Source organism: Dipteris shenzhenensis, chromosome 30 (assembly GCF_047967505.1).
Source record: "Dipteris shenzhenensis isolate YYH24624 ecotype China chromosome 30, Dip_SZ_1.0, whole genome shotgun sequence".
Classification (NCBI taxonomy): Eukaryota; Viridiplantae; Streptophyta; class Polypodiopsida; order Gleicheniales; family Dipteridaceae; genus Dipteris; species Dipteris shenzhenensis.
Window position 1 is genome coordinate 20114378 of NC_141625.1, and position 25800 is coordinate 20140177.

The following is a 25800-nucleotide window of genomic DNA, read 5'->3' on the forward strand; positions in this document are numbered from 1 at the left end:
CGAGCGATCCATGCCACAGCCTCTTCAATGAGCAGAGACTCCAACAGAAGCAACCTATGCCCATCGACGACCCTCAGGCCTCCATCGCCCGACCAACTGCATCTTTGCTCCTTCAAGCACTAGTAGAAGTCCTCAACGCCTCGTATGCATGTAGCCACGAGCCACGCCAGCTCCACAACTCTAGCAATCAATACCTTCAACCAGCCTCTACATGGCCCCATCCATTCGACCACATGCAACGACCACCTTTCAGCAGTGGCTTCTCATCGAGGGATCTCCATGACCTTGCAATAGCGAAGCGCCAACGCTCTACTGTGGCTCCAAAGCCTCTACCTACCGACAAACCCGTCTCCAGGCTCCAACACTTCAACAGTAGCTCAACTGCGCCATCCATGAACAGACGAGCACCGGCTGGCTACACAGAGCTCTCCTAGCTCCAATCGCGAAACGATGTCTCCGTCTACGTCTCTACACAAACTCTTTGTCTCCTCTTCAAAGCTCACATCGCTTTAGAGTTTTTCAAGGTTTTCTTGCTAAGGTCACCATTGAGTGACACATGGCAGATAGGACTAGTCAAGTCAACCCACACTAAGCCATGGTTAGGGGTGGTTAAGTTAGTGGGGTTAGGTTTAGTGCTTGGACCATAGTTAAGCTTGCTTAACCTTGGGTTAACTCATTTGGGCCAGAAGACTACCACATGTGGCAGAGTGCCACATAAGCAGAGAGTCCCTTACTAAGCACATTATGTGTATAGCATATGAACCCCTGTGCCACATCATCATCAAAGGCCTCTTCTTCATAAAACTTTGACAAGTTGTAACTTCCAATCCAGGAAGAATTTGCACGCACTCCAAAAAGGAAAAGTGATCGCCTTTTCGAGCTCTACGCGCCTGTCAAGTTTGAATCATTGTATGCAATTAGACACCCATAGGCTTGTCTTTTCTTGGCAAATCCATGCCTTGTTTCTTGGCAAATCCATGCTCTTCTTTTTCTTGCAAATCCTTCCCCTTCTTTTTCTTGGCAAATCCTTTGCCTCTCTTCTTGGCAAATCCTTTGCCCTTTGTGAGACTTTTCTTGCTCCTTGGAGCACTGGACAGGCACATGCCCCTCTTTTTTCTTCAGCCTAAGGCTTGTTCGCTCGACTTTCTTGCTCCTAGAGCATTGGGCACTCACTTGCCCCTCTTTTTCCTTTCAAAAAAATACTTTGCTTCCTTGGTCAACTATTTTGGAGAAAAACTTGCTTTCTCTTCCAAGGGCTTGTGTCCACCTCCACTTCTTTAGCTGCGACTCCATCTTCGAAGAAGGAGCCATAAAATGAGAGAAACACTTGGCCAATGAAAACCTCTGCCATATAACCAAAACTTGAGCATATCATACTTTATAGACTTCTCATTCACGAGGAGTATCTTCTTGGAGCAAATTCAAGAGGATAATCCACTTTTCTCCCTGCATTGCCATACAGTGGTGGTTAGCTCTTCAAATAAACATAAGGTATACTTTATCAACACAAAAGGGATACCTAGCCTGAGGTATCGTAAAAGTTATTTCTTGGAGCCTTTCTTTGTCTTATTTCCTTGAGATATTTCTCAAGTCTTCTTAAATGGAGTGATTTGCAAATAAAATGCAAACTAATACTCTACCAAGTTGGAATTGCTTTGGAAGAAACTATTCTTTGAAGACTTTCTTAGATTCCATTCATTGCTTAAGTGCTTTCTTTTCAACAAGATGTTCTCCTTGCAAGCACTTACCATGCCTGTTAGGTGTAAACTTACTGTTCTTGTCTTGGACGGATCCCGAAACTTCTCCATCAAAAGAGTATGTTACTGATGGATAAATTGTCAAGCTGTGGCAGTCCGATCAAATTAATCCATGAGAGACCATAAGAATTACTATAAGTCCTAGTAAAGGAAATTGTAGAATGATAAAATCCTGAGGAAAAAGATACTTGGCCGATGATGACCATATGAAATATTTTCATATAAAGAGCTGTACTTGAGCATATCATGTTCCATAAAAAACAACAAAACTGAGTATCATAATTGAAATCCTTTGAGAGGGAATAACTGGAAGCATATAACTGTGTCACAATGGAATAAAACCATATTTATGACTTCAACTTGGATAACTGGAACATACTACCCTCAATTGGGGCTGATCCTCAAATCTCCAAGTTATTTGTTCCCACCTGTTTGAGAACTCTCTAAGCTATGCTTGAATCATATAAACTGGTGGCTATGCAGTTAGTTGAGACCAATTTCATTGTACTTAATAGAACCACAAACCATATATTGTCCAACTGTGTATCTCTCAATATCTGCAAAAGATATCCATTTTCCTTTGCACTGGCAAGACTGCAAGTCTTCAATCTTGATTGAATAGCAGAAACTAGTTCATCATAACTTAGATCTTGCCGAGCTTGATATAGTATAGCTCAAAACAAATACTTGTGTGAAAATTGGTTTCACACCCTCTTAAATTGAAATCTTGGCCTCGCCATAATATTTCCAAATGATGCGTGAACTATTAATATTCTATTGTAATTCATTATCGTCATGCGACTTTGCCAGTCACAGAAATTAATACCATAGCTCTATATATCTTTGGCATATTTTTCTTGCCGTGTCCAATACTTGGAGAATGCTTCAAGATTCATGGGATTATAATTGTGGTAACTAATCAAACCAAGTGTGTACTAGCTTTGTTTTCCTGAAATAAACAAAGAAAAACGACGACTTCTTTTCTTGTATTGTAGTACGAGGGTTAGATATTTGAAAGCAAACTAAATAAACATGAAAGAAAATACTTAGCTTCAGATGTTCAGCAACATCTCTGAAACCACTCGTCCAATGACAAACCGTCATGCTTTTTTTTTTTTTGGCATTTCTGGTCAAAATCTTTGAAGGTAAACGTATGGTCTTGTATGAGTGGCCATAGAATACGTCGAACCCCATTGCATGAAGGGGTTCAACTAGAGAGAACCATAAAGCTCATCTCTTGTGTGACGATTGCCCCTTCAAGGTTGGTTCGAGAACTCGACCTAAAATCAATATTTCGCTGTTCTGGAACAACAAACAAATCTGAAACAAATCACCAAGATTTGGGGCTGATTTGAACTTGGAAGTTAGTGTTATTGAGCGGTAAATAGGGCTGAATCTTCCATACTAGATTTTGCCAAAATTCTAGGGCTGCCTGTAAATCAAATCGCTTGGAATCTATTCACTGATTTGTGGTGAATTGGTTTGGCTGAAGCAAGCTGAACTGATTCACAATCAAACTGTAGGTTTCTTGGTTGGATCTTTTGCGTTGAATATCTGCCTTCTCCAAATCGCTAATGTCCTCTTCAATCTAGAAATTCTTTGGATCGTTGTCACCAGGAAAAGTGACAAGCTTGAGCTCTGATACCAATGACACCATACTAGAAACACTCAAACGAATTTGTAATTAGCTTTGAAACTCCAAAAAATTTTGGTAATCAGGGCATTTGCCAACCCAAATGGCATTTTCAAATACTCATATAGACCAAAAGTAGTGCGGAATGCTGTTTTGTGCACATCTTGTGATTGTATGCGGACTTCGAGATAGCCAATTTTCAGATCTGTCCTCCTAAATACCGAAGCTCCACTAAGCTGATCTAGCACATCATCTATGCGTGGAACATGGAATCTATTCTTGATGATCATTTTGTTTAGTGCGCGATAATCAACGCACATATCCTTCTTGTGCACTAAAAGTATAGGGGAACATAAAGGAGAGGAACTGGGCTGAATGAACCCTTACAACCTCTTTGACAATTCTTTGGCTATTTGTAGGAATTTGATACCAATTCTCAAGGCAAAAGTGACGACTAATTTTTTCAATGAAATTCGACGACGATTACCTTCATCCACATCTCTCTCTCTCTCTCTCTCTCTCTCTCTCTCTCTCTTTCTCTCTCTCCTTTCTCTCTGGGTGACACCGACCGTGTAAGACGGTCTGTTGGGGTGGCTTGTTGCTAGGTGTAAGCTCTATTTGATGATCCTCAGGTCTCTCAAGGGGTAGTTCCCCCGGCAAGGCATCTAAAAAGCAATCTTCAAAACTTATAAGAAACTGAAATTTTTCTTTATCTGCATCATTCATTTCAGCATGCACTTTCAAATCTGTTTCTTTAAGGAAAACCATGTACGCTGAACCAGCAGATTTCATTGTTTTACTAACTAAACCATCAGATACTGAAGGGGATAGTGCCCCCTTTGTTCCTAGCAACGGAATAAGTCTCTCGCTTCAAGGGTCACTAACTCGTCCTAGTACATCCGGGACTCCTCCCGCCATTGGCCTCGACAATCCTTGTGGCTTCTTTGCTCCCTTGAGAACGAAGGCCTCTTAGGGCACTGGCCAGCCACATGCCCCTCATTTCCACATCAGAAACAGTTCCCCTCTTTGCAAAAAATGGCAATCTGCTCATGGTTAAAGTGGGACTTGCCCTTATAAACTTTCAGCATCTGTGTGCCCCTCGGCTTCTGAGGTTGTAATTCTTTTTTCTCAGCCTTGGGGAACTCTTTCTTTTAAGACCTGGAAAAATTAGGTTTCTTTCTTTCAGTAGTCCCTGCCTGCAAAGATGGCACAGTAGCAGGGTCTTGCATGTGCATGAAACTGGCTACAGAGGGTGAGTGCATTATATCCTATATGCCTTTTATACGCTGGGAATTAACCACACTCTATATCTTCAGATTTAGACCAGACCCTATTGTAGATGCTAAACGAAGAGAGAGAGAGAGTGTGCAGTACAGGACGAGTCGAAGAAGAAGTCACGTCAACTTAGATTGATAGATAAGGTTCCTAAACACAAGTACAAAGTACTTGTATCTAGGCCTAGGACTAAGTGTCCTAGGTGTCACATAGGACTAAGTGTCCTATGTGGCATAGAAGGCACTAACACAATAAGTGCCTACACTTATGCCTACAAGGCACATACCATGGCCTATAGGGCATCACTAGAACCAGCAAAGGATGGCCTACAAACCCCCCTCCATGGGATGGGCTGAAGTACTCTGGAAACGTCTCAGAATACCTGGTAGTTTCTGGTCATGGTGGCACATGTTCATCCAAAAGAATATAGCCACCTATGAATGTACAAGGAATGTCAGATCATGTAACAAAGGGAACCAAGTGTAAAGCCTGTCGGAAGACTTCGAACTTGGGACGAGGAAGTGCCTTTGTAAACATATCTGCGATGTTGTCCTCTATGGGAAGATAGGACAACTCTTTGTTGCCTGTTGACAACCGCTCCCGGACATAATGATAGTGAACTTCAATATGCTTGGCACGCGCATGAAACACTGGGTTACGCGCAATGGCCAAAGCACTCTGGCTGTCAGTGTAGACAATAGTGGAGGATGTCTGGCAAATACCAAGATCTGTAAGTAACTGTCGAAGCCAAACACACTTACTGTAGCGGTGAAGGCTGCCCTGTACTCAGCCTCTCAACTAGACGTGGCAACTGTCGGTTGCTTCTTGCTGAGCCAAGAAATACATGAATTGCCAAGCAAAATACAATTGCCAGTATGTGACAGTCTGGTGTCGGAACATCCTGCCCAAAATACAATTGCCAGTATGTGACACTCTGGTGTCGGAACATCCTGCCCAGTCACTATCCGTGTAAGCATGCATGGTAAGTGAACCCTGATCACCATAGAAGAGGGCTAAATACTGAGTGCCTCTGAGATATCTTAAGACTCTCTTCACTGCCTGCCAATGATGTGAACTGGGCATGTGCATGAATCTGCTGAGCTGAGATACTGCATACTGCAAGTCAGGTCTGGTGTGACATAAATAAATAAGGCATCCAACAGCCTGCTGATAAAGAGTGATATCACATGGTGGGCTCCCATCATGAGCTGAGAATTTGAAGCAAGGGTCCACTGGAGTAGAGATTGGCTTGCAATCCTCAAACTGAAAACGATCAAGGAGCTGTCCAATATACTTGGACTGAGACATCATGATACCCCCCTCTATATGAGCAAACTGAATGCCCAAATAATAATGGAGCTGTCCCATGTCTGACATGTCAAAAATCTGCTGCAAATCAGCCTTGAAAGCTGCAATTTGCTGAGTATCTGGGCCCGTGAGAAGCATATCATCCACATATAAAATCAGCACTAAAAAATCAGATCAACTCCCACGGAAATAAAGAGTGGGTTCTGTGGGACTATTCTGAAAACCAAGGGATAGTAAGTGTGCATGAATTTTGGCATACCATGCCCTGGGTGCCTGCTTCAAACCATAAAGGGCTTTTCTAAGCCGGCATACCTTATTTTCAGAATTAACAACCTCAAAACCAGGAGGTTGTGTGACATAGACTTCTTCCTGCAGATCCCCATGAAGAAAGGCAGTCTTGATGTCAAGTTGGTGCACTTGCCAATGATGATGGGCTGCAATGGCAATGACACATCGAATGGTAGTAATCCTGGATGTGGGAGCAAATGTCTCCTCAAAGTCAATGCCTTGTTGTTGGGCATACCCTTTTGCAACGAGACGGGCTTTGTATCGATCTATGCTGCCATCAGATTTTCTTTTTAATTTGTAGACCCACCGCGTTCCAATGGCATGCTTGCCAGGTGGGAGATCTACTAATTCCCAAGTGTCATTTTTGGCAATAGATTGTAACTCAGCTTTCATTGCATCCATCCACTCTTTGCTGTCAAAAGCATCTTTATGGCACAAAGGCTCCTCATTGCAAGCTGTAGCAAGGAGTGCAAACTCAAGAAAGTGACCATGCTGTCTATTCCCTGATCTTGTCCGGGCAGCAAAAGGCTGATCTTGTTTGCTGTCCCTCAATGTATCAAGAAGCCATCTGGGAACTCGCCTTTTCTGTCTATTAACAGCTCTTTCTTCAATGACTGCATCATGAGTAATGGGATCATTTTGTGCCGGAAGACAAACCTGCAAATCAGCATGAGGTTGAGGCTGATTATTGCTTTGTGGAGGGCCTGCAGGAGGCGCATGTTGCTTGCTCAAAATTCTCTTCTGATGATGGTAGAGGTAACCAAGATTCAAAGGCATCAAACATGTCAATATCTGGCTTTGCTTTGCAGTCCACAAGAGGAGAAGCTGAATGTTCAGCAAAGATCACATCTCTACTGACAATAACCTTCCTAGTATTTGGTTGATATAACCGATACCCTCTGCTCTCCTGGCTGTAACCAATGAATATGCATTTGATTGCCTTGTCATCAAGCTTATGTCTCAGCTGAGATGGTACATGAACATATGCAAGAGACCCAAAAACTTTCATGTGTGAAAGTGAAGGCTTCCTGCCTTTCCATGCTTCATAAGGTGTAATAGTCTTTAATGCCCGTGTAGGTGATCTATTCAGCACATAGTTGGCACACATTACTGCATTAAGCCAAAATTTATTGGGCAAAGACTTGGCCTTAAGCATGCATCTAGCCATCTCCATTGTGGACCTGTTTTTCCTTTCAGAAACAGGATTCTGCTGAGGAGTGTAAGGAGTAGTGCATGAGTGAATAATGCCCCGTGAGGAAAGAAATGCATCAAACTCCTTTTACATATACTCACCCCCCCTATTTGTGTTGAGGGTGACAAGCTTGCATCCTGATTCATTCTCAACCATATTCAGCCATCTCTGAAAGCATAAGAAAACTTCAGATTTGGCCTTTAAAGGATATACCCAGCAATACCTTGTGAAATCATCAATGAGAGTCATGAAATACTTGTATCCTCCAATGGCATTTGTCCTCATTGGGCCACAGACATCACTGTGTACTAGCTGCAATTTCCTTTGTGAGAGTTTTGGACAATTCTTTTGAAAAGGAAATCGATGCATCTTACCCAAAAGACAAACCTCACACACATGTTTAGAAACTGTGTGAGTCTGAGGTACATCATTTGCCATCTGCTGTGAGTGTAGCTTTGCAAGAGCTCTATAATTGAGATGGCCCATTCTCTCATGCCAAAGATGAGTTTTAGCAAGCTGTGAATCTGAAATAGCCAATGCTTCGGTAGAAAGTGCAGCTGCATGATGATCAAGGTGATAAAGTCCTTTTTGCAAAGTGCAAGTGAGAACTATGGCATTGTCATCACGAAGATCATATACTAGGCATTTGTAGCCATCAAAAATTACTCTGAAACCTGAAGTAGCAATTGCTGAAATTGAAATCAAGTTGACTGCAATTCCAGGCACAAAAAGAACATTTGTCAGAGTGACAGGATGGCTGGAAATGGATGTGAGCTGCACATCTCCAACTCCTTTTACAGCATATGAAGCATTATTGGCACATGTAACAGTCCCCCCTCGAGGTGCATCAGCTAAAGAATGAAACAACTGTCTGCAAGATGTGACATGCTTGGAAGCACTACTATCAAAGTACCAGGACTGAGCATCATTAGCAGTAAAAAGTGCATTAGCTTTGGAGGGATCAAATGAGCAATGGACAGCCCATGCCCAATCATCCTGAAGAGCATGTGCATGTGAAGCATCTGCTGGCTCATGGGATTCAATGGCATGTGAGGCATTAACTGTCAATCCTGCTTTCTTTTTCTCCGAAGCACTGCGCTTCCTGCATTCTGAAATGTCATGTCGAGGCTTGCGACAATAGTTGCATCTTTTCTTCTTTCCTTTATCTGCTGTATTTTTAGATGCATGGGAGGAATTACAGCTGCTATGTGTAGAGGAATTGCAGCTGCTATGCGCAGATTTTGGCTTGTTCATAGGCTTGGAAGCCTTGCCTCTTCCTGTTTGCTGTGAAGCAAATGCATGATCAGGAATAATGGCTTGTCTGTTAGCTCTACTATGCTCTTCCTGCAAAAGCAAAGTGACAAGCTGATCAAAAGAATAGTGGTCTGGATTACCCATGGCTACTAATCGAAGGGTTGTAGCAAACCCTTGATATGTATCTGGTAGTCCATTCAATGTAGTACTGACAAGCTGTGAATTTGGCACCACTTCATCAATGTTGGCAAGCTGTTCCATGAGGTCCTTGACCTTTGTCAAATATGCATCCATTGACTCACCTTCATTCATATTCACTTCGTGTAATTGCCTTCTCAAATATGCAACACGAGCTTCATTGCGAATCTGATATAGAGAAGCCAATTTATCCCAAGCATCCTTTGCTGTCCTGCAAGAACGGATGTGTGGAATAATGATTCTCTTGCATGATAAAGCAATGCATGAATGTGCATTTGCATCTCTTGCATCCCATTTAGACTGTTCGTGAGTTGGAAGAGCAGCAACATGAGTGCTAGAGGAAGAGGCATCAGGAGAAGTACCACCTGCAGAAGGTGCAGCAGTAGAAACAACGACTGAAGGATTGGCTGGCCTCAGATCAGCCCCAGAAACAATATTCCACAAATGCTTTGCAACAAGAATATGTTTCATGAGATAAGACCACATCAGATAGTTGGTGCCATCCAACTTATCATCTTCACGAAGAACTCCAAATAAATCTTGATTGTTCCCAGCCATAGCAACTGTGATAACTTGTAAAAGACATGAAAACCCAAAAGCCTCAAGGCAATCTTTGCAATAAGCTGGCTGTCCCAAAAATGACAGCAAATATCTGTAAATTTCTGACCCAAATCAAAGGGCAAATGCAGATCTGACCCAAATGTGACTATGACAGGCAATGTTCACTGCAAAAACAGCAAATTTGGCAAAAGCCCCAAATTTATTGAGGGCAAATAGGCCAAAAAGAGGGCAAATTCAGAAAAGGCCCAAATTTTGCAGAAATTTTGCAAATGTGACCCAATCTATGCAAATCTGACTCAATGTCTTGCAAATGTAACTGAATGTCCTGCAATCTGACCCAATGTACTGTAATCTGATGCAAAAACAGCAAATTTGGCAAAAGCCCCAAGTTTATTTAGGGCAAATAGGCCAAAAAGAGGGCAAATATGGGAAAGCCCCAAATTTTGTTGGAATCTTGCAAATGTGACCCAATGTCCTGCAAATCTTAGCTGTACAAACAGCTCAAGTACAACGTACAGCTGTACTGTCAGCTTAAGTACTGCTGTACGGCTGTACGGATGTACGGTGTACTACTGAAGGTACGACCCTGTACGGTGGCTGTACGGTGTACCACTGAAGGTACAAGTATGACGAATGTACGGCGCAAAGTACAAAGCAGAGTACGGGTACAGCAGATGTACGGAGCAGAGTACGGGAACGGCAGCCGTATGGAGCAGAGTACGTGTACGGCAGCTGTACGGAGCAGAGTACGGGTACGGCGAATGTACGGCGCGAGTGCAGTTGACGACTCACTGAAGGTACGTCGTATGGCGTAGGGCAACGACGCAGAAGGTACAACTGATGCAGGTCTGCTCACGTATGGACTGTGGCAGTACGGTACGACGATGCACAGTACGGTGACGCGCAGTTGTACGGCGACGACAATGTACTTGTTCACGTACGGGCTGTACGGCTAAGGTACTGTATGTAGTACGGAACATGTGACCTCGAAAAACTGCAGGTGCTGAAGATATGTCGACCAGTAGGGCAGCAGACTTCCCAAAGAGCAATGGAGGACTCGGGGGCTGAGTAGAGCTGGAAGACAAGAGCAAAACATGCTCTGATACCACTGTAGATGCTAAACGAAGAGAGAGAGAGAGTGTGCAGTACAGGACGAGTCGAAGAAGAAGTCACGTCAACTTAGATTGATAGATAAGGTTCCTAAACACAAGTACAAAGTACTTGTATCTAGGCCTAGGACTAAGTGTCCTAGGTGTCACATAGGATTAAGTGTCCTATGTGGCATAGAAGGCACTAACACAATAAGTGCCTACACTTATGCCTACAAGGCACATACCATGGCCTATAGGGCGTCACTAGAACCAGCAAAGGATGGCCTACACCTATACTTCTTGAGTTGGGTTTCTTAGAGAGATTTTTTAAAGAATCTACTATAAAATAAGCATCCCAAAACTTCTAATTGTAGACCTCTACGGTATCCCCTGCCTCCATGTGCAAACTCTCCCAACCAAGGAGGACATGATCTCTGAAATCCGTAGGCATAAATTGTTTATAGAAGGATTTCTTGAAGCCCTTCCATTTGTTTGGCGTTGAGCCATCTGCAGTTTGGGCACTCCACCATGAACTGGCTGTAAATGCACCTTGTCATGCACAATTTGGAAGACTTAGAAAAGTTTTCTGTACCACATGCGACAGCAAACTGCCTGATAAACTGCATAGCCTTTTCTGTGTGACGGTATTGACCATTAAAGGTGACAATTTCACAGATTTACCACCTTAGAATTCTTTAGGCGTAGAGGCCTTAGATGCTGCATGTCTCCGCTTGGATGTCCTCTTCATCCTGGATTTAGGTGTCAATCACACAGAAGAAGTAGATGAAGATGAAGAGGTGGAACTGGAAGAAGAGGAAGAAAAACTTAAGGATCTATGAAGGTGCCTCATTCTCCTCTTCTTGGAATGACACTTCTCATCATGATCATCTGTTTTCTCTTTTTCTTGCCCTCATGGTGAGGTTTCATACTCTTCTTGGATACATCATCAGAGAAAGGAGAAGGGGTTGAACTTAGAGATATTTTCCTACCTATCTCTTTCTTGCCTTCTTTAGAACGAGTCTTCTCATGCTCTTTCTCACCACCAAGGTTCTCCAACCTGCAAAACAGCGGATCCTTCCTTGCTTCTGCTAGCTATGCTAACAATGCTATGTAGGCATCTGTATCTCTACATCCTGCTCCCTTAACGGGCTCTGCAATCCCCTCATGGGGTAAGCTAGCACGTTCCTGTGAGGCTGTCACTGCAACCTGGCTTGAGTTTTTTCAGCCCTCACACAAAGGAGGTGACAGGATTAAGTAATCCACACAGTGGTCAGTCTTTTCTGTTCAGCTTGAAAATCCCTCAACAAGAGGTATAGCAAATTTGCAACTTTATCTTGACAGTTTACCCCTTGTGCCAATAACTTGCTTTCTGTCAAGGCATAATTCCCCAAAGTGTCCTAGGCATTAAGTGACTCAGACCTGTCTTTTTGGGCCTGCCATGTTGGGACTCATGCCTGCTCTCTTTTTGTTTATTCCTTTTCTTTTCTTTCTTTTTTTTTTGGGGGTGTGAAAAGACTATTCTGATAGGGGCTGCCTGCCCTGCATTGGCACATGGCTAAAGTGGACTTGTTATCAGCATACTAGAAGTTAAAGGATTATTGTAGGTATTCCAAACCTCTGCCTCCCAGTGCCTTAGCCTATGTAATCCTGGTCAGCTTGCCTATGTCAGATGCAGCAGAAAGAGTAACTACGATGGCCCGAGTCCCCGCAAAACAGCGAGCACCCGCAATCACGAGCGTCTGTTGTTTGTTTCATCAGCACCTATGATGCAGGACTTCCTTGCAGATTTCCTCCTACACATCTTAAGGCTAGATCATTATCACTCTTTTTGTCCTAGTTGTCTCCTGCTTGCAATCACATATTCTGATCAGCTTTTGTTGAAGCATCATAGAGATTGAGGGCTGCGTTTTTGTCAGAATGTCGTGGCTCTCCAAAGGATAATCTCCAAGAGAGTTGTGGGAACCTGAGTGTACATGGGGTCTGAATGATTAGAAACGACTGCCACCCTTTGGTTGGATGGAACACAAAAGTGCGGCGACTAAACCTCTGCCAAAACTCTCTTTTGACTACGATGAGGACAACAAAGTAGTTCAGCCGGTGTGTATGGGCTTGGTTTCAAGAAACATCTTTGGTAGTCATGATCCTTGGACTCTCGTGGCCATGAAAGAGATGAGCCCCAAATTGGTATCCATTGGATGGAGGCGTCCAGTATTGTGTGAGAGTAAATGGAACAAACCGATAATCGCCAAACTGATGCTCAGTTTAAGGGGATTGGATTATCAGATTGAGTTGTTACTAAACAGGATCCTCAGTGACTTTCTTTTAGAATCGAACCTGATTGGGGGCTTTTGGTTATGCCGCCTTCTTTTTGGGTTATTTCACTTGTTCAAGGGGATTTTGTATATTCATGTGCGTGTATGGATTGAAATTTGCTAATCATGCATAATTCATGATTAAGTCATTTCAATTGTTAAAAAAATTCTTTGTAGCTATTTCTTTTACGGAATCGGATCCTATATTAAGGGATCGTCTGGCTGAAAGATGCCTTGGCAAAAATTTAGTAAATTTCTGTTAGGTATTGCTAGCTCACCACTCAAATATGCATGCAATTTTGACAATGTTTATGGAAGAGGAAAGATGCGCGATTGATCTCAGAACATCAGAGCCAAAGTATCACACGAAATGAACTCTATATTTGAAAAAATTGAAGGGACAACTTCGACTCTTAATCACCTCACCACTACTGTGGATTTTTGGTGTTTTACAAGACAAACAACTAGATAGAGCAGCTGCATCTATCAGGCACAAAGCCCTCGACTACTAACTCATAACCATGAAGCTAAGCTTCCTCTTATTGACTGCGTACTAACCGACTCTCATCTGAGAGCTGCCCACAAGCAGGTCGGCACCGAGAGAGAGAAAGAAGAGTGTGCCTATTCGCATAAGTAGGAGCCAGGAGGCTCTTAGAGTCTCCATCCAGCTCATGCCGCCATGTGTCCACCACATAGAGAAAGAGTTGCATGAGCCAATGGGAGGCGACCCTCCAGCACCACCTTTGCATGGGACTCAAAATTGACGTCCCCATTAGGGTGAATTCTAACAATTTCCACATTTATAATTGGGAAGTATTTCTTTGTCCTCATGGGTCATAAATAGAAATAGTATTTTCAATTAATAACATGCATATATCTAGGAATAGCATAACTCTTTCCTAGTATAACTGTTTCCTAGCAGATATTGTGTAGGTTATATATTCTGGAATTTGTAGGACTTTCCAAAATTGATCAAGTCCTGCTATGGAGAATTTCATCATATGATTTTCAGGGTTTTTCCTTTTTAGGTTAATTGTAGAAATACTTGTAGTCAGGTGTAGAACCTAAGTGGTCTCTATAAGAGCATTTGTTGTCCTTTGTATACTATAACATCTCCTTTGGTTGGAATTTATTGAGTTTCACCTGTGTTTATTTTCGTCATAGACATTTATTAAAACACTTGATTTTGCAGACCCTGCGTGCCATGCCTGTTTTAAATCTCAAAACTCCTACACTTTGTCTTGTTGGAGCCCCCAATGTGGGGAAGAGCTCTCTGGTGCGTGTATTATCTACAGGAAAGCCAGAAGTAAGCAATTTTTTTGTTTCTTGAATGATATTTTCAGTCTTTATGAATGTTGGGTTCCAGTATGTCTGTATTGTTAAAAATGTAAGTGGATATTTGTGTGCTGCATTACTCATAAAGTAGACGAATTGTCAGGTTTGTAACTATCCTTTTACAACTCGAGGCATCTCAATGGGGCATATCTTTGTTCACACTGATGTATATCAGGTCTGCACATCACCCTCATTTCTTGGCTTCAATAAAACTTACCTGATAGGAGTCTGTGAGAGCCCAAACAACTGAAATTTATATATTGGATTTTAGGTGACAGACACCCCTGGGTTACTCAGGCGACCTGAAGGTATGCTCACTTTTCCTCTATCGGGCAATAACGTGGCTCCTTTCTGGTGGGAAATTTTCCTGTAAGTATATTGAACAGATCTGAAGCCTTGGTGTTCTGATGTTTCAGAAGAGCGGAACAACATGGAGAAGCTGACTTTGGCTGCTCTGTCTTATTTGCCAACTGCTGTTCTTTTTGTGCACGATCTAACTGGAGATTGTGGTGTTGGGGTTTCTGATCAAGTAAGGCATTCTGAAGCTGATATCCCCGTGTTTTGAACATCCTGGGATCTGCCTGCTAAGAAAGAATATCAAAGGCATGCACTAATCCGAACTGGGTGTTTGCAAGTAACTCTTTATATATACATGTATTTGTCATTACAAAAAGAGAGGATATGATCTTAAGAGTTTATCTGTATGATCCGAACGTCCCTAGTCAATAATGTGTTGGCATAGAATCGAACTACGGATGTATAGTTTCCCAGTTGCTGCCATTAATTGTACAGCTGTGATGAGCATGTTGTTTTTCTGTCGATATCTCAAAATGTAATTGATTGTTGATATGGAGGATAAATCAGAGGCCTCTGCGTCTGGAAGTCCTGGTGTTCTTCAAGCAGAGTTTGAATCCATGGCTCTTTCAAGAGGATGTAAACTCATGTATATCATTATACCTTTGGGATGACTTACAGACCCAATGATATTGGCATTTGATCACACATACTTACACAGGTAGCTTAAATATTACTTGAGAGATTTCTTTTCACACTGATTTTTTCCATAAGATGGATGAGAAGATTGGAGAAAGAGGAGGATCCAATATACATGGCCTGAGGCCAACTCTTACTTACCTGCCTTCAAGCTAAATGACTGCTAAAGTCAAAATGAGAGTTTTGTAGTTTTACTGGAATTAGTTCTCAGCTGGCCGGAGCTGTCGCTTTTTCTTGCTTCAAGCTCCAAAAATGCTTTTAATTTTGATAGAATGGGCGTCGAAACACGTGCTGGTCTGATACCTTGCTGTAATTCTGTAGAACAAACAGGATGACTGCAAAACATTACAGAAAACAATTTTGTGTTTACAAAAGCATTGGGCCTAAGCGGCCATGGAGCAAAATGTGCACAAGAAATAGATACCTTTATTTTCCCCCACGCACATACTATCTGTGGTTAACATTTTTATATGCAAGATGTCAAGTATACATACAGAAGTAATCCACAAGGAAATAATCACAAGCATATTTATAAGCTTTGCAAGCTTTCAAGGGTTATTCACTAGGTATTTGTTGTTTTTGCAACAGGCTGATCCTTGAGCGCCATGATTTGCCACAAGTGATCAGTTATTTATGTTCTCTTCTTGCCTGTTGACAAATGAGACTTGATTGTCAGGAGCCTTTGTACATTAGTGTCAAATAAACTTTCTATCAAGGCTTCCAACCTGTCATAAGTCTTCATTAATCTAGAACTCAGAGAACCCTTTGATATCATGTCAGAGACAATAGGGCTTGCTTGTAGGGCAGAATGGTTTTTCCCATGGATCACACTATGCTTAGATATTACTCCTGTTGGGGTAAAGGCACATTGCCAACCCTTCATTAAAAGATAGGACACCTATGACTGTCTTAAGACAGTCATAGGGTAAACCTAATCCTAATAAAACATAAGTGAGTTTGTGGTGTGGCTTATCATTCTTCACACCCGCACTAGAGTGTCACTCTCTCTTACTCTCACTCTCAAAGGCAAAGGCACATAGCAATGGCACTAAATCAGGCTTTGATGCATGGTTTCCCAACAGAATGGCAAGAGAATTGGATCAAACCAATCTACAAAGGGGGTGACCGCAATCAATTAACAAATTACAGAACAATTATGGTATGTTCCACTCTAGCCAAACTATATAGCACAATAGTAGAGGCAAAATTGAGTGCTTGGGCAGAGAAAGAAAATAAAAGAGCAATGGGACAAGCTGGTTTCAGACCAAAACACTGTACAGTGGATCACCTAGTCACTCTTCGAGTTTTGATGGAGGAAAGCCGCCTCAAGGGGAAGCCACTCTTCTGTTGTTTCATTGACTTTAAGAAGGCATTTGATACAATGCCTAGGGATGTGCTATGGGAGAGAATGGAATGCATAGGGGTGCCCGAGGAAATAAGGTTTGCTGTCTTTAGACTTTATGAGAAAGTAAAATGTCAACTAAAATGTAAGGATTGGATGTCACAAGAGTTCTATAGTAATATGGGGGTAAAACAAGGATGTCCGCTCTCACCCACTTTGTTCGGCCTATGCATTGATAGACTTGAGGAGTTGGTGAATGAAGAAGCATGTAAAGATGAGTTATACAGCCCTCATCTAGCAGGTCTCGTGATTTGGTTGCTTCTTTACGCAGATGATGTGGTTGTTTTCACTGATATTGAAAGTAAGATGCAAAAAATGATGGATATCTTCAGCATATTTTGTGCAGAGAGTGGGATGGCTATTAATGTCAACAAAACTAAACTCATGATAGTCAAGACTATACAGCCAAGCAGCCCCCTCCAAATCTTATATAAAGGACAACCCATTGAGACAGTGCACTCATTCAAATACTTGGGTATTGAAATCCCCGCCAATAATAGATGGAACAGCTGTGTGCAACGGAGACTTGATGCAGGATGGGCAAAATACTTCCAATTTGAAAATGAGTGCAACAATAGCAATACGAGAAGGTGGCAAGTACGAAATATGATCTTTGGGGCATATGTGATACAGACAGTACTCTACGGAGTAGAGGTATGGGGTGGGAGTATATCTCCATCAACGTGGAATGAGATAGAGAAAATGCAAAAGTCTTTCATTAGGAGGCACCTGGGCATCAAGGCTACTACACCATACTCTTTGTTACTCCTAGAGACAGGATGTATACCCATAGAGCTACATGCTCTGAAGAGAGTACTCAGATACATCACAAAGGTCAAGTGCATGGATAATGAAAGGCTACCAAAGAGAGCATGGAATGAAAGTCAGAAGCTTCAAAAGACAAACAAGGGCAAGATTTTGACATCCGGATGGGCACAAGACCTAAAAAAATGGTTCAAGAAGTGGGAAGTAGAAGAGTATTTAAACTACTCTTCAGAGGAGATTGATGAAGAGGCTTTTCATTATGACCTGCTGAATGCACTACACAGGAAATGGCAAACAGCAGAAAACAAAGATAAATTTGAGTACTATCGCACATATATCAACCCCGAATATTGGTCAATTTATACAGGAAGGGAGACAACAACGCAGAAGTACATATGTACACCTATAGCAGTGCATAAACGGAGGGCTTTAGCCTCACTTCGCACCCGATCACACCAGCTGCAAATAGAAACAGGGGGATGGAAAAAGATGCCAAGGGAGAGTAGAATATGCCAACTATGTGATCAAGGTATGGTTGAAACAGAAGAACACATGGTAATGATATGCCCTCACTATGCACACATTAGGGAAGAGTTCAATCACCTCCTTGAGGGACATAACAAACTGGCTGATTTGCTGCATAAAGGGTCACCTTCAGCTTTAGGAACATTTGTGTATAAGCTCTTCAAGCATAGGAATCCACCTGAATCCTAGAAGGTGGTTTCTCTTTCCACCCTCCCATCTTCGGGAGGAGCTTTCATGTACTTGTGATATTGTATTGCCCAGGTCCCATAGGCCGGTTTTGGTCTTCAGAGGACGATAATATATTCTTCTTCTTCTTCTTCTTCTCTTGCTCTCTTCCACTACACTCCCCCCTCTCAACTGGTATCAGAGCCTCCTTTCCCTTGCCTCCTCTCCCTAGCCTCCTCTCCCTCGCCTCCTCTCCCTAGCCTACCCTTTCCGTACGGACGTACGGACAGAGCCGTACGGCCGTACGTCGTCCGTACGGTTGTACGGACGGACCTGGCGCGGCCATACCTGCGCAGGATGACCAACAGTATGGGCGCGGCAGATCAGTGCGCACGGCACAGCAGATCAGGGCCACGGTGAAGGCGAGGGCTGCGCGGCGTTTTTTCGCAGGCTGCAGGGCGGCGGCGCATTGCGCAGCCAGAGCGCGGGCTGTGTCGTGGGCACGGGAGCCGTTCGGGCGTGGGCACGGGTGGCGCAGCTGCTTCGAGGCAGCCGTACAGACTGCCGTACAACTGTACGGACGCCTCACCTGCAGGTACAGTAAAGTACAGCAGGACTTGTTTGTTTTTTGCTGCAAAGACTCGACTTTTTGGGGGGAAGCGTGCCTGCTACAGGGACAGAGAGTACACAGGTACTCTGCAGGGACAGAAGTACAGCAGGTACTTTGCAGGTACTGAAAAGTACAGCAGACACAATTTTTTTTTTGTTGGAAGAGGAATAGTGCTGAAGCACTCTGTTTTGTGCATGTACGCGCAGTACATGAAGCATTCCTGATGCATTCCTGAAGCATTTCAGCTGTATACTGTGCATTTGTTGAGGTACAGCAGGTACTCTCGTGTCACTCACGCTTGAGGTGACTTGTGCCACAGTGGTGGTGTTTGCGCAGTTACTTGTCATTCAGGAAGGTCAGATGCTTGTTTTGCAGAAGCTTCTATGCATTTACTGAGTGCAATTCTCAGTTTTGGGTGACCATTTCAAAGGGCTTTTGCCTGGATATGTTTGCAGTATATGCCTTGAGGCAGTGTGTAGCCAGGGAGCACACATTTGCTTTGTTTCCGCAGTGCATTTGGTGACATTTGTTGCAGGTCACATTCTTTGTACGCACTTTGAAAATCTCAGTTGAGCCACGCTTGGTCAAGGCGCATCGAGTTAACTCGGTCCCTAACTGCCCATCGTTGACAGTGCTCAAAAGATTTTCTTCTTGGTGTTTGTACTTTGTGATTTGTGTTGTTACTGAGTACACAGGGGCAGTCTATGCATTGCACATTGTCAGGTACAAGTGTCAGAGAGATTTCATATTGCATGCTACCTCAGTGTTGAGGTGTTCTCCACTTGATTCAGGTGACAGATCAAGGGGCTTTTGCCCAGACTTTGTTTGATAGCACTTGGGTTACCGACAGAGATCTTCAGATGCATTTTCTCCCCTTGGTATAAGGGTGATTGCTTGGGATTTATCCCATTTACTGTTGCAGGTTTTGTGACAGGCTGAAGGGTCATTTACTGTTTTTTGGGTGTTTGTCAAGTGGTTTCTGCAATTTAACTCAGTGCAAGACCTCATCTGAGGTGGGAGAAGTGATCAGTACAGTCAGTACAGCAGTGTTTACAGCAGTGTTGGTGGTTTTGTCAGATGATTGTGCACTGTTAAGCACTTGTTGAGCAGCTGCAGCAGTCTGAAATTACTGTTTTTATGCCTCTTTGAGCACAGTACAGTGTGTCAGAAGGTACAGTACTTGCAGGGTCATTTACTGTTTTGCTGCAGATTTTACTGACAGTAAAAACAGCACCATTGAGAGTGCTTCTGGCTCTTGAATAGAGCAGGTTTTCTCTGAGAAATCAGAATTTTTATTCAGTCTTTTTACTTCCAGGGAGTCAGGTACTTTCCTCATCTGATATGGCATCAGGGGGAGGTGATTCTTCAATTCTGAACATAAAGAAACTGGAAGGAGCACACAACTATGCATTATGGGCAGAACAGTGCTTGAATGTACTTTTGTTAAAGAAGATTGCTAAGCCCATAAGGGTGAAGGGTGTCAAGCCATCTGACATGGCAGCTGATGACTGGGAAGAGCTTGATTTGTCCGCGAGGGCAGCTATCATGCTCACTATTTCAGACACTCTTGTGTTCAATGTACAGGCTGAAAAGACCTCTTATGGTCTATGGCAAAGACTAGAAGAATTGTATGCCCAAAAGAGCTCAGCCAGTAAGGTTTATTGGCTGAAGAAGCTGGTCGATCTTCGCATGAAGGAAGGTACAGCTATGACCTCACACTTGAGTGAGTTCAATGCTATCTTTACACAGCTGATTGCACAGGGGTTGAACCTTGATGAGGAGTTCAAGGCTACTTTCTTGCTGTGTACCCTCCTCGAGAGTTGGGACACTTTCAAGACCACCCTGTCAAACTCGAATGCCACTCTTATTTATGCTGATGTAGAGAGCTCTCTCCTTATGGAGGAGATGAGCAGGAAGAATAATGCGGGCAGCAAGTCTTCAAATGCTTTGCAGGTACAGGACAGAGGCAGGACTCAGCAGAAGGGGAGATCTGCTAGTAAGTCCAAATCCCGCAGTCAGTCCCGTGGCAAAAAGGACATTGAATGCTTTTATTGTGGCAAGAAGGGACATGTGAAGTCGAAGTGCTTCAAGTTCATACGGGATCAGAAAGCCAAGAAGGCTGAAACAAAGGATGCAGGAAATGCAAGCAAAGGCAAAGGCAAGGCCAAGGCAGATGACTTGGATGCAGTGAATGTTGCAGCAGAGGACAGTGACAGTGACACACATGATGTTTTATGCTCTTCTGCTGTAATAGCACATGCTTTGGTTATTGATGGCCATGACATGCACACCTGGCTCTTGGATTCAGGTGCCTCTTTTCATGTTACTCCTCATAGGGAGTGGTTTACTTCCTACACAGGTACTCATGGAGTTGTTCATCTTGGGAACAACTATGCATGTCAGATTGCAGGGATTGGCAGTATACAGATAGTATTTCCTGATGGACAGTCATTTATGCTTGATGGTGTTCGCCATGTGCCGCAAATCAAGAAAAATCTGATTAGCACTGGCTTATTGGATGACAGTGGTTACCACACCACATTTGGGGATTCCAAATGGGTGATTACTGATGGCCAGACTGTAGTGGCTGAGGGTTTTAAGAGTGATACCTTGTACCCTCTTTATGTTTCCAGTGTGGGTAATCATGTTGTTGCCATAACCGAGCTGCGAAAGGTTTCATTGTGGCATAGCCGGTTGGGACACACGTCTGTTAAAGGAATGCAAGAACTGTCACGTTTGGGTTATCTAGGCGATTAATGATGCGACTTTCAGATTTGGTCTTCCATCTTGTTGGCTCAGTAAGCCCTGTCTAGGACCAGCTCCTATAAAACTTGTAATCTTGAAACTTATTCTTTGAAAATGATCAACTGTATACATATATTTCACAGAACCTTCATCACTGAGATTATTGTAACTCCAGGTCAATAGTTAAAGTGAAAGGTTCATACAATCCAAAATATCTGACTTTCCACTTGGGTAATTGTGCACTGATGTGGCCTTTCTGCTGATTTGGCACTTCTTTGATGTGTAAAAAGTAATGGAGCTAATAATGTGATGGAAAATGCCTTGCGTCGACTTGAAATCTTGTGAGTTTTGGATCAGGTATCTTCACAAACATTGATGCACTTGATCTTCTCAAAGTTTATACTTGTCAAGCCTCTCTAGAAACTCACAAAGTCAGCTTTCTTCCTATCTAATTCGGTAACTTTCCATATTACTACTTTCAAGTGTTGTAAGGATTTTCTTGCATGGGCGAATCAAGGAATAGTGTGATATCTCCAGCTCTCTACCTATTGTACCATGGCAATCCTACGTTTCCCCACTAGCTTTCTCGTGTACGGTTGTGAGCTGCATCAATGCGTAAATCAAATGCTCCTCTATGGAGACCACTGTCCAGCTTTTGCAAGTTGCTGTGCATTTGCAACCAGGTGCTTTTAAAGATTAAAAAAGTACTATCAGCTCCAAGACTCCAGGGAGCTGCCACTCATGTCAGTTGCCATCACGTTGGGATTCATCACACATGCAGACTCTCCAAATGTCTAAAGGTCTTTTGTTCATCTTGGAGTTATTCAAAAGATCCCTCCTTGAAACACAAGCTGGAGTACAAAGGTTTTTCCGTGTCTTGGGCACTGTGGAGGCTCTTTCTGCTGACAGTCAGATCAAATCACGTCAAAGCTCCTTAAACTCATACAAAATGTTGCTTATGGTCATTGTTGTTAAGAGAGGAAATTTTTCTCTCCACAGCTCTGAATGGTGGCTTATTTTCATGACATCACCTAACACAGCAACGTTACCTGGTGGTCAGTCCAAGGAGATCCCTGCTCTGATTTCGTATTAGTCAAGCACAAGATGCAGAAACACAAATACAAGAAAGAGATGGTTAGCAGGGAGACCAAGTTCACAAGGACGAAATGTATTGCTTGACCTATTACAAGATTATTGAAATCCCAATTTGATACAATGATAGACAAACACATGATGTGAAAATACATGTACAAGAATGAGACAGTTAGCAAGTTCACAAGCGCACTCACTTTTGGTGTTCTACACCAGTAAAGATACTTCAACCTTTAAAATGGCTTAATATTATGAATTAGCACCTCAGTGATCACATGTTTTTACTTGGTACAAGTGCTAGTTGTTGGTCTCTCCAACTTCAAGGATTCCATGACATAGGATGCTTAATCATGTCAACTTCTTGACATACAATGACCACACAGAGAATTCAATGTTGGATAGTTTTGTGTAAGAGTTGGACATACACATGCAATTTAGTAAAGATTTTGTTTGAGTAGAACAACTGGAAAATGTGTGTGCAAATGTTCCATTCCGGGCCTGCTGATCAGGTTTTAGATCTAATTGATGCATTGTGGAGCCACCTTGCCAAAGTATTCATCCTAGTCTTTGTTCCTATTATGGCTTTATTCTGTTTTGTAGCAGACACAGCAGTTCAGATAGGCTGTAACTAAGGGCTTTGTTTAGCGGGTTTTGTTTTACATGCGCTGGTAAGAACTAACAAGATTGGGTTTGGCTGCAGTTCAAACTATACAAAGAAATCAGGGACAGGTTTCCAGATCGCCCCTGGTTGGACGTTGTGTCCAAAGCTGATCTTTTACCTCACGCCTCCAGTGATAGTTGTGGTATACCGTCAGATATAGAGGAGTTGTACAAAGTCTCTGGTCCTGCGGGTGCCATGCACGTTTCAGTACAAACTGGTCAAGGTGTTGATGAGGTATTCATCCTCATTTTATGACCCTTGTCGAATGATGCTAATTTGAGTCTAATATGCATGTTATTGCAGGTTGGACACAAGAATTAATGCCTTTCTTTTAAGATATCTTGTGAAAGATGTGTAACTATACTTCTCTCTCTCTCTCTCTCTATGACCGTGACCCGGAGCCTGTGACCCGACAGCTCAGACAGAGGGTTGACTCACAGATCATACTTGAGGACATCCCCTCCTTGTTTAGGGTCGGAACCTGACCGACGGGGGTCACAATGGCCTTGGTTAGACGCAAAGCTACGACCAGGAGACGTACCAAGACTGCACCCTTAAGGGGGCGATAGTGTTCTATTGCTGACCTCATGCCTCCACTTCCACAGCCCCATCCATCTTGATGTCCTGCTGCTGACGATGATGAGGATGATGGTTATGATGTTGCCGACGATGATGCTGAGATTGATATATATAGTCGGGATATGACTATGTTGTTGTACTTAGGACTTAATACTGCCATTTTGCATTTTTTTGCATTTTGCATTGGTGTGGATGCTCGTTTAGTAGCTCCACTACCACAACTCATTGTATTAGGTTTTTCACAGTCTCATAGACCCATCGGTCTTCCAAAGACTTTAATAAACTTTCTTTCTTTCTCTCTCTCTCTCTCCGCGTGCATTTTGTAGAGTAATGTTAAGTGCATGAAGGGAAAAAATGAGTCAGTAATGATTTGTTTTGGCTTATTGTGAGACTCTCGTGTCGGCACTGCATGGATTCACTATAGCCCCACCCTAGAAGCTTAAGGATCATTGTTTTTTACACCTTTTCTCTGCCAGAAGGTTCTTACTTCTCTTTTGAATTTCTTTAACAAGCTTGGTAGCTACATCTTCCACTTTTTTTTTCCCCCATAAAGAGGAAGCTTCTATTAATGCTTGAAAAACACTGTGCAACTCAGCTGGCAAAAGGAGCAAAGGAAGGTAAGTACAAGAGAAACAACTGGCTATGAGAAAATAATTAGCCTGTTTCCTAGAGAACCCAACACACTGCCTAGCGAATCTCCGGAACAAGGGCTAACAACCAAGGTGGTGGTCTATACATCCAATGGATATCCCCACGAAAAAGGTATAGAAGATGCCTACAGGCCAAGCCTTGTAGAACCACCTCCGTCTTTCACAGTCACTCTTGATTCTGGAGTGTTGCGCTTCCAAATGGTGCGCATAGTAAAAAGAATGTCCTACCAGATGGCAACAAGGATAGTCGATGGAGTGATATGCTCCCTCCCATTACCTAACCGCACCGCGCGACCATATGTTCCGAGCAGTGATGCTAGATACTGTCTCCTAAACATTGTCCCCTTGGGAGGGCATCGGACGTGCACGACAAGGTGACAATGCATCGTCAGTCTCTATCTGAAAGACCTGCTGGCCATGGACCCTATACACTGGCGAGACTGGGTCAATCGAGAAGGCATGCCCTCCCTCCATGAGCCATGCGACCATCCCTCACGTGAAGTCTTGATGTATCCGCTGCGTGTGGGCCACAATCCTAAAGGCCGCCAACCAAATCCTCTGAGTTGTAGGACATCCCCATAGGTAATGGGGTATCATCTCCATAACTCCCTTCGTGCAACAAGAACATCTGCCATCTACATGCATTTGGTCTAGCTAAGGGCCGATACGCAATCCCCCATGGGCCAAGAACTAGAAGAAATAGGAGATCTTCCGTGGTCTCATGCTAGTCTAGAGACGAGGCCAGAACTGAGAGACCTCTCGATCGAGTAGCGCTCCCTCCAAGGTGTCCAAGTAGTTGCATCCAACTGAAGACGTTGGCCGATGCGAGTCGTGTAAGAGCAAAAGGACCACCTCCTCTACCTTGCTCGAGTGCCTACTCTAGCTAGCCAGAACCACTTCCTCGGGTCCCATTGAATATGACGGAGGGGCCGGCCCTTCTAGAGCTACAAACGCCAAACTGCTTCCTCTGGGCCTGACAGGATTGTGTCCGGATCAATGTGCCATTTGTCGCCCTAACCCGCCCGCTATCCTGATCCGATGCCAATACAAACCATCCAGGGCCGCCTCATCCAGACCATCCCTACCTGTCTCAACTTGCAACAAGCCTCTAGGCCCCACCCTGCATAACTCAAAACAAGGGTCTCTCGAAAAAAGCGACCTCTGAGAGATACCCCCGTCCATGAGAACTGTCTAGACTAATTGTCAGGGGTCCAAGGACTACGTAGCCCGTCCCACCAGGAGGGGGGGATCGCTACGTAAATTTGTGCTATCCGTATACCTACCAAGGGTCTACATCTTTGGGGAGCCGGCTCCAAACTCCGAAAGATCTAGCCGGGCCAATATTCCACTGTGCCCATCCAATATGTGTCCATTGGCCTAACATATGCCCCTTTGTGTCTCAGACCTTT

General features: G+C 43.3%; 1 protein-coding gene across 3 annotated transcripts in view; it reads left to right on the forward strand.

Moving 5' to 3' along the window:
- PDE318 (P-loop containing nucleoside triphosphate hydrolases superfamily protein) overlaps positions 1-25800 on the forward strand; it is a 109033-nt gene that overhangs the window by 77751 nt on the left and 5482 nt on the right. For all 3 annotated transcript variants that reach the window (XM_087401579.1, XM_087401580.1, XM_087401581.1), the window contains 5 exons: positions 14062-14175; positions 14308-14379; positions 14476-14512; positions 14621-14733; positions 23202-23396. In XM_087401579.1, the coding sequence (XP_087257705.1) occupies positions 14062-14175; positions 14308-14379; positions 14476-14512; positions 14621-14733; positions 23202-23396 (531 nt within the window). The remainder of the gene's footprint in view (positions 1-14061; positions 14176-14307; positions 14380-14475; positions 14513-14620; positions 14734-23201; positions 23397-25800) is intronic.